The sequence below is a fragment of the Triticum aestivum genome, chromosome 6B (assembly GCF_018294505.1).
Source record: "Triticum aestivum cultivar Chinese Spring chromosome 6B, IWGSC CS RefSeq v2.1, whole genome shotgun sequence".
Lineage (NCBI taxonomy): Eukaryota > Viridiplantae > Streptophyta > Magnoliopsida > Poales > Poaceae > Triticum > Triticum aestivum.
In genome coordinates, this window is record NC_057810.1 from 146,194,535 (window position 1) to 146,204,613 (window position 10,079).

A 10,079-nucleotide genomic window follows, 5' to 3' on the forward strand; every position below is an offset into this window, starting at 1 on the left:
CGGCCACGTCATCTTGGCCGAGGGAGTAGCCATGGACGCCGACAAGGTGGCGGCCGTTGCCGCCTGGCCGATTCCGCAGTCTCCGCGGGCTCTTCGCGGGTTCCTGGGCCTTGTGGGGTACTACCGGAAGTTCATCCGGGAATTTGGCCTCATCGCGGCCCCGCTCATGCGTCTTCTCCGTCGCGACGCCTTCTCTTGGGATGAGGAGGCCACTACATCGTTTGAGGCCCTCAAGGGGGCCCTCACGACGGGACCCGTCCTGCAGATGCCGGATTTCGACCTCCCATTCACCATCGACTGCGACGCCTCCGGTGCGGGGTTCGGTGCGGTCCTTCATCAGGGCAATGGTCCCCTCACTTTGTTCAGCCGCCCCTTTGCCGCACGATATCTTAAGCTGGCGGCTTATGAGCGCGAGCTCATTGGGTTGGTGCAGGCAGTGCGCCATTGGCGGCCCTATCTTTGGGGTCGTTCCTTCCGGATCTGCATGGACCATTACAGCCTCAAGTTCATGCTGGATCAGAGGCTCTCGACGGTACCCCAACACCAGTGGATCAGTAAACTCTTTGGGTTTGACTTCACAGTCGAGTACCGGTCGGGTCGTCTTAACACCGTCGCCGACGCCCTGTCTCGGCGTGACGTCGATGTGGACGATGGTGCGACGGAGGGGGCGGCCTTCTGCATCATCACCGGGCCCTCCTTCGCCCTCTACACCGACATCCGACGGGCGACCGCTGCCGCGGCCGACTCCCTCCTCCTGCAGCAGCAGCTGGCGACGGGAGAGCTGGAGGAGCCGTGGCGCCTCGCCGATGGCCTGCTCCTCCATGGGCGCAGGGTCTTCGTTCCGGCGCACGACGATCTTCGTCAGCAGGTGCTGCGCCTCGCCCACTCGGCGGGCCATGAGGGGGTGCAGAAGACACTCCATCGTCTCCGCGCCGACTTCTACATTCCCGGTGATCGTGCCCTGGTCCGTGATTGGGTACGGTCTTGTGTGACGTGCCAGTGCAACAAAACGGAGACTCTACGGCCGGCTGGCATGCTTCAGCCCTTGGAGGTGCCATCCCAGGTTTGGGCGTGTTGGGGAACATAGTAATTTCAAAAAAATTCCTACGCACACGCAAGATCATGTTGATGTATAGCAACGAGAGGGGAGAGTGTTGTCCACGTACCCTCGTAGACCGAAAGCGGAAGCGTTAGAACAACGCGGTTGATGTAGTCGTACGTCTTCACGGCCCGACCGATCAAGCACCGAAACTACGACACCTCTGAGTTCTAGCACACGTTCAGCTCGATGACGTCCCTCGAACTCCGATCCAGCCGATCTTTGAGGGAGAGTTCCATCAGCACGACGGTGTGGTGACGATGCTGATGTTCTACCGACGCGGGACTTCGCCTAAGCACCGCTACGATATTATCGAGGTGGATTATGGTGGAGGGGGGCACCGCACACGGCTAAGAGATCCAAGGAATCAATTGTTGTGTCTAAAGGTGCCCCCTGCCCCCGTATATAAAGGAGTGGAGGAGGGGGAGAGGGCCGGGCCCTATGGCGCGTCCTGGAGGAGTCCTACTCCCACCGGGAGTAGGATTCCTCCCCTTCCATGTAGTAGGAGTAGGAGACAAGGAAGGGGGAGAGGGAAGAGAAGGAAGGAGGGGGCCGCCCCTCCCCCTAGTACAATTCGGACTAGTCATTGGGGGAGGGGGCGCGGCCTGCCTCTCTCTCTCCCCTAAAGCCCAATAAGGCCCACATACTTCTTCCCCCGTATTCCCGTAACTCCCCGGTACTCCGAAAAATACCCGAACCACTCGGAACCTTTCCGATGTCCGAATATAGTCGTCCAATATATCGATCTTTACGTCTCGACCATTTCGAGACTCCTCGTCATGTCCCCGATCTCATACGGGACTCCGAACTCCTTCGGTACATCAAAACTCATAAACTCATAATAAAACTGTCATCGAAACCTTAAGCGTGCGGACCCTACGGGTTCGAGAACTATGTAGACATGACTGAAACACGTTTCCGGTCAATAACCAATAGCGGAACCTGGATGCTCATATTGGCTCCTACATATTCTACGAAGATCTTTATCGGTCAAACCGCATAACAACATACGTTGTTCCCTTTGTCATCGGTATGTTACTTGCCTGAGATTCGATCGTCGGTATCTCAATACCTAGTTCAATCTCGTTACCGGCAAGTCTCTTTACTCGTTATGTAATGCATTATTCGGTAACTAACTCATTAGCTACATTGCTTGCAAGGCTTATAGTGATGTGCATTACCGAGAGGGCCTAGAGATACCTCTCCGACAATCGGAGTGACAAAACCTAATCTCAAAATACGCCAACTCAACATGTACCTTTGGAGACACCTGTAGAGCTCCTTTATAATCACCCAGTTACGTTGTGACGTTTGGTAGCACACAAAGTGTTCCTCCGGTAAACGGGAGTTTCATAATCTCATAGTTGTAGGAACATGTATAAGTCATGAAGACAGCAATAGCAACATACTAAACGATCAAGTGCTAAGCTAACGGAATGGGTCATGTCAATCACATCATTCTACTAATGATGTGATCCCGTTAATCAAATAACAACTCATGTCTATGGTTAGGAAACATAACCATCTTTGATTAATGAGCTAGTCTAGTAGAGGCATACTAGTGACAATATGTTTGTCTATGTATTCACACATGTATCATGTTTCCGGTTAATACAATTCTAGCATGAATAATAAATATTTATCATGATATAAGAAAATAAATAATAAATTTATTATTGCCTCTAGGGCATATTTCCTTCAGGGCGGACATCTCCATGGACTTCATCGAGGGCCTTCCCAAGGTGGGCGGCAAGTCCGTCATTCTCACGGTGGTCGACCGCTTCTCCAAGTATGCTCACTTCATCGTGCTTGGCCATCCCTATACAGCGGCGTCTGTCGCGCGGGCCTTCTTTGATGGCATTGTCCGTCTCCACGGGTTCCCTTCTTCGACCTCTTCCGGCTGGCGGGCGTGAAGCTCCGCCTGAGCACCGCCTTCCACCCTCAGACGGACGGACAGTCTGTGATCGTTAACAAGGTTATTGCCATGTATTTGCGTTGTGTTATAGGTGATCGACCTCGCGCATGGGTGGACTGGCTCTCGTGGGCGGAGTACTGCTACAACACCTCTTATCACTCCGCCCTCCGTGCTACGCCCTTTGAGGTGGTGTATGGCCGGCCACCCCCGCCGATCCTTCCGGTTGATCCGGCCTTGGCACGCACCGAGGCAGCTGGTGCTCTTCTGAGGAGCCGTGATGAGATGCTCGCGGAAGTCCGGCAACGGCTCCTACAGGCCCAGCAGTTGGCCAAACATTACTATGATGGCCACCATCGCGAGGCGGAGTTCGCGGTGGGTGATTGGGTCTGGCTGCGTCTACTTCATCGCTCTACGCAGTCCTTGGACCCACGCGCGAGGAGGAAGCTCGGTCCTCGCTATGCCGGTCCCTTTGCTATCCTGGAACGCATTGGGAAGGTGGCTTACCGTCTTCAGCTTCCGGCAGGCGCGCGGATCCATGATTTCTTCCATGTCGGGCTGCTCAAGCCATTCTGCGGCGAGCCACCCGCGGCACCACCGGCACTTCCACCGATCACGGACGGGCGTCTCCTTCCTGAGCCGGAGAAGGCGTTGAAGGCTCAGCTGCGACGCGGCTCCTGGTACGTGTTGATTCAGTGGACTGGACTGCCAGAGGAGGACGCTACTTGGGAGCAGCGCGAGGAGTTCCGCCAGCACTACCCCGACTTTCAGCTCGAGGACGAGCTGTTTGCGCAGGCGGGGAGAGATGTTATGACCGGCCAGGTCTGGCCGCAGGAGGCCCACCGGGCAAACTTAGCCCTCAAGTTATCTTAGTTTTATTTCATATCGTGGTTATATATACGACTTGTAAGACTATTTTCAGAATTAAGCAATAAGACTATTTCTATTGCCCGGCTCCCAGAGGAGCCGGAACCCTAAAACCCTAGCCGCCTCCTGTCTCCGCCGCCGCCCCACGCGCAAGGACGGCACCACGCCGCCGGCCGCCGCGCTCGAGCCCTCGCCCCTCTCCCCCCCCCCCCCCCCCCCCCCCCCCCCCCCCCCCCCCCCCCCCCCTACAGCCTCCGACCAAGACCGGGCAGAACCCTAGCTCCTAACATAGCCACACCATATCGTTGCTGCTACAACTGCAACACAGGCATAATTTTGGGAAACAATGGCAACTACAAATTCTGAACGCGACCTGAAAACATGTGGATTTTTCCACCATAGCTACCGAATCAACAACAACACGGCTTCGTCTGTATTTGTTCATCACGAATATTATTGTCCCGTGGGCGAGCATCAGTCAACCACATTGCATTCCAGGAACTATGTTATTTCATCAACTTAGCAGCAAAAGCACACACGTGAAATAACATCAGGATGTCAGTAGAGATAGATTTTGCATCTGATAGTAGGGTACTTTTACAAGCCAAAAGGCCAAAACAATAATCAGCCAGGGTACTTCCACATCTCAGAATCACATTACTCTTCCCCAATAGAGGACTCAAGAAAGAGTGCAACATAAATAGTAGTAAAACTAGCTTCCAGACCATCATGGCCTCATTCTACCTTCTCAGTTCACCGCAAAATTATGCAGAAGTGCACAACTAATAAGTAAAGTACCAAACCCTTAGCAGCTCAAAGTAAACATGTCGATGCGAAATACCACCAGCATGAAAAACAAAAACTACTCATGCCTCAGCTCGAGAAGCCCTCCAGGCCCTGGCACGCCTCAACACACAGAAGGGATCCTCCACTGACAAGTCAATGGCGTTCTGAAAGCTCCAGCTAGGGGAGGCGGGGCAAATGTAAATGACATCACTGCCAGTGCCTCCGCCTGATGGCGCATCGCCTTCACTAACGGAAACTGACACGGGACCTCCCTCCATTACCACATCATGGCTGCCGGTGCTTCCACCTGATGAAAAATTGCCCTCACCAGCAGAACCTGAGACAGGGCCTCCCTCCACCACCACATCATCACTGCCACTACTTCCACCTGATGGCGCATTGCCCTCGCCAACAGAACATGACATCCGGCCTGCCTCCGATACCACATCATCACTGTCTCTACAAACCATTCCCAGCGTCTTAAGCACCTTCCCATTCTTCAAGATGTAACCGAGGAACAGCAACTCACAGTCCAGGCCCTGGAGTCCGTGGAGGACGAGTGTCTTCAGATGTGATTCGAGGCAATCACAAGAGCTCTGAGACTCCCAGAACTCAGCAGAATGTACACCATCAGGTGAAGTGGATTGAATGGACTGAAATTGAGCAAAAAGAAACAATGTCAGCGTTTAGCATATCAAACTTCAAATTACACCAAAATACAATTACAAGTGCAAAGAACAGATATCTACAACATCAATCTGGACCATATAGCAATTAACTAGTACTGGAATAAGCTGGTATTCATATTATCATCTTGAATCACCATCGATAGACAAGTATAGGGAAGGTATCAAAATGCCATATTATCGATAAACAAGTATAGGGAGGACATCAATATGCCATATTATCGCTAAACAAGTATAGGGAAGATAACAAGTGCTAGAACGAATATCGTATCTGAGTAATGCTACACACACGGGGACTTTACCGGGGCTTCACGGGGGATAATTAAAGATTAATGGCTGTGATTTAGTTCAGTAGGACGGGCCCCACCAGTTAAATTCAGGGAGGGGGGGGGGGGGTTAAATTAGGCCACATTCTTCAGCCCGTGAAGTTCGTTGAAACATCCCCGTGAATCTAGTATCATCGTATCTACAGTATCAAACTGTAATACTCCCTCTGTTCATTCATATAAGATGTTTTGGCAGTTCAAATTGAACTGCCAAAAACATCTTATATGAATGAACAGAGGTATAGTAGTATATAGCAATGGGCAACTAGCACTTGAATAAGCTGATATCCATATTATCGTCTTGAATGGCAATTGATAAACAAGTGCAGAGATGAACAGATATCGATATGGCATACCATGATGTGAAGTGTCTCGAGGCGAGGAAAGCATCTGAGCAGGGTGTGCAGCATCTTGACCTCCATGTCGTGCGAAAGTCGCACCTTGACAGCTAATATCTTCAAACTTGGCAGCATGGCGCTAGCTCTCACACTCATCCCAGCCTGCCATTGAGGCAAATTATTAAAAAAATGAGAAATTTGTTTGGTTGCACAGTCACGTAATGAATGCCAAGTGCAGATGACAGAAGTTACAATAAGCAGTTACCCTGATGACAATGCCACCAATCTCGAGAGCGTGGAGTTCAAGGTCCAAGTAGCCGAGCACCTCCAGCCTAGGGGCGTGGACAATCTTGACGGGCCTCCGGTCGGAAATGCTTTGGAAGAGCAGGCGCTCCAGGCAGGGGGCATCCTCGACAATGATTTCATCGAAGCTGCATCCCCATTCCATCACGACGCGGAGGCTGCTGGACTTGATGCGGAGGCGTGAACGGCTAATGTACGCGATGGCAAAGGAGAGGATTTTCAGCTTGGGGCAGTGCGCGAGCAAGGCATCGACTTCTCTGTCCTCGATGATGGAGTGGAAAAGGCCGAGCTCTTCGAGGTTGGGGAAGGCGGGGCGGAGGGTGGTGGTGTCTGGGAAGCGCCAGCGCCAGACGCCGATGTAGAGGCGGGTGAGGGAGGCACAGCTGAGGATGTTGTCGGGGAGCGGCATGTCGAGCGGCCAGGGGCGGTTGAAGAGGATGAGGTCCTGGATCTTCTTGGCGGCGAGGCTGGCGATCAGCTGCTCGAGCGCGTACTCCTGCCGGTGGAAGGAGGTGCGGATGAAGCGCACGGCACGGACGGGGCCGGGGTGAGCGGCCACGCAGCGAGAGACGGCGCGCACGGCGTGGAAATCGCGGGGCCCGTCGGCGGCCCTGAGGTGGGCGTCGTCGACGAGGAGCGGGGTCGCCGCCCACACGCAGCGCCAGCGGGTGGAGAGTACCATGGTGCGCGCGGCTTCCTTGGTGGGGAGGCGGGAGATGATGTTGCAGAGCAGGTCGTCCGGGAGGCGGCTGATGTGGTCCTGGCCGTCACCATCCTGCACGGCGGGCCGGTCGGCGTCGACGGCGGCGGCGGCGGTGTCCTCGGAGTCGGAGGAGGTGAGGGAGAAGTGGTCGTCGTCGGAGTCGGAGGAGTCGTCGGCGTCGGGCGCGGGGAGGAAGGGCGCGGGGAGGAGGGAGATGATTTGGGAGACGATGCCATAACTCGAGAAGCGATCCAGCACTTGTCATGCCTCAACACACAGAAGGGATCCTCAACTGAAAATATTTTAAAGCAGCAACAGCAGCAGCAGATCGAGCACTAAATCAATTTCGAAATTAAACCATTGATGCAATTAATTAGCTAGACAGTTAATTAAATATGCGATTAATTAGGTCCATTTAAATAGGGTTTTTTTGCACCGAATCAATTTGAAATTTGAGTGATTAATGCAATTAATTAATTTGTTAGACAATTATTTATGCTTATAGATAATTAGAAGTAGGGACATTTTACAATTAGTCAGATTATTAATTGATTTGGTTGACAGTTAATTAGGCATGCAGAGAATTAGGTAGATTGTTAATTATTTGTGTACTTAATCAATTAAGCAAGCAGTTAATCACGGTGAATCATTTTGAAAGCGCTCGTGGGCAAGGTTGATCAACGGGCTCTCAGCTGCATGACCAATCACCGAGCACCACTTGCCAACATGGACAACGACCACCATGCGCTTGCGACATGGGTGACCTAGCGTTCACCTAGATGGATGAAGACTATGCTCTGCAGGATGTTCACACGCAGACGGTTGCCGAAATATTCGCGGGTGAGGACAACAAGACACAACATTGGCCAGGTGGTTCATGAGATAATAAGAAGAAAGAGTGTTCCGAGAATAAAAAGGAAAAAGAGAATTAAAGCCACCAAACGGTCCATGGTGTTGGAGAAAGAAAAGTGTTCCAAATAATAAGAGGGAGAGAAAAAAAGAAAGAGTATTCTTGAAAATAAGTAGGAACGAGAACTAAAGCTGACGAGAAATGAGAAATAAGAAGCTGAGGCGTCGATGACGAACACACTAATGTTGACGTGGTGTTGGTTGGCGCCAATGAAACGGGTTAGCAAAAACGCGAGGAGTAGAAGGTGTAGGGAAAGACGAGGAAGAGAAGAACGACAATTATCCCTTCTAGCATATCTGTGATGGAGATGGAGCTTATTGGCGACTAGGAATACGTTCATGTTGCCACTCTCCTCCAATGTCAATGTGCATTTGCAAAGTTGAATGGACGTTTGAGAATGCTATCTGTAGTTATTTGTTGCTTTGTGTCAATAGTATGTTGTTAGTTTAACCCACTATTATATCATAAACATGAAAATTTTCATCTTTATTGCAATGCACGACAAAGATGAGGTCGATGTCATATGGTTCTAAAGGAGATGGCCCCAGCAATAAATGTCCCACAACGGCAGGAAGCCGATCGGGAATGGGAGGTCCCGATAAAAAAAGGGAAGGTACATTCGTTGGATGAGGTTTTTTGTGTTGAACCTGAGTGTTACAGATACATTACGGATAGCCCGTAGCAACGCGCGGGTTTTCTGCTAGTAGCTATTGGTTTCTGACACACAAGTGCCCCCGTGGCAGCACCTCACAACACTCTTGGCCTCCTTAGAGGGTGTTTGTTTTCAGGGACTTATTGGTTTAGGAACTTAAAAAAGTCCTTGTAAGTCCCATCTAAATCAAATAGGAGGGACTTATTGGGACTTATTGTGGTGATTTGGGACTTATCAAATAAGAGGGTTTTGTTTCCAGGGACTTATTGGTTTAGGGACTTAAAAAATCCCTGTAAGTCCCATCTAAACCAAACAGGAGGGACTTATTGGGACTTATTGTGGTGATTTGGGACTTATCAAATAAGACTCTCAGGGAGGAGCTTATTGGGACTTATCCCGGGCTGGACCTACCCCGCGTCGCTCCAGACTCGTTCCCCGCTCGCCGCCGCCCCGCCTCTCGCCCCGTCGCCGGCCCGCCTCTCGCCCCGCCTCTCGCCCCGTCGCTGTCCCGCCTCTCGCCCCGTCGCCGCCCGCCTCTCGCCCCGTCGTCGCCCCGTCGCCGCCCCGCCTCAGTTCGCTGCCCCGTCGCCGCCCCGCCTCGGTTCATTCTGCCTCGGTTCGTTGCAGCGGTGCCTCCAATCGCCGGACAGGCCCTCTCCTGAGCCTCGTTACAGCGGTGCAACGTGGACTTATAAGTCCTTGTAAACAAACAGGTAGGGACTCGGGACTTATAAGTCCCTGTAAACAAACAGGTAGGGACTTATGACTTATAAGTTGGGACTTAAAAAAGTCCTAGGACTTATGAAACAAACAGGGCCTTAAAATGCTGGGCAACTCATTTATACTGCTTGTAGCGACCCAGTAAAACTTTAAACAGGTAGCCACACCATATCGTTAAACAGGTAGCCTGTTATGACCGGCCAGGTCTATGGCTGCAGGAGGCCCACCGGGCAAACTTAGCCCTCAAGTTATCTTAGTTTTATTTCATATCATGGTTATATATATGACTTGTAAGACTATTTTCAGAATTAAGCAATAAGACTATTTCTATTGCCCGGCTCCCAGAGGAGTCGGAACCCTAAAACCCTAGCCGCCTCCTGTCTCCGCCGCCGCCCCACGCGCAAGGACAGCGCCATGCCGCCGGCCGCCGCGCTCGAGCCCTCGCCCCTCTCCCTCCTTCCCCTACAGCCTCCGGCCAAGACCGGGCAGAACCCTAGCTCCTAACACCTTGGTATCAGGTACCCGGGTTTCGACCATGTCTTCACCGCCTCCAAACCCGCCACCACCACCGCCGCCGCTGCCTAACGCTTCCCCCACCGCCGCTGCCACCGACTCCACCAACGCCGCCGCTTCATCACCGGGCGCCACAGCCTCCCTATCGGTGCCGATCTCCCCCGCACCCGGCACCACGCTGGGCCAGGGCCAGCCGCAACCCCCCATCCAGCAACCACCGTGATCGCCTCCCCCAGCGCCGCAGCAGTTCACACCGGAGGCCAT

The 10,079-nt window shown here is 52.4% G+C and overlaps 1 protein-coding gene across 1 annotated transcript; it reads right to left on the reverse strand.

Annotated features, from left to right (window-relative positions):
- Nucleotides 1-4,436: 4,436 nt before the first annotated feature.
- On the reverse strand, nucleotides 4,437-10,079 carry LOC123138984 (F-box/FBD/LRR-repeat protein At1g13570). The gene is made up of 4 exons (XM_044558819.1): nucleotides 9,889-10,079; nucleotides 6,280-7,258; nucleotides 6,033-6,176; nucleotides 4,437-5,317 (listed from the first exon to the last, which is right to left on the reverse strand). Exons 1-4 carry the CDS (start codon nucleotides 10,077-10,079, stop codon nucleotides 4,745-4,747), a joined length of 1,887 nt encoding a protein of 628 aa, XP_044414754.1. The 3' UTR covers nucleotides 4,437-4,744.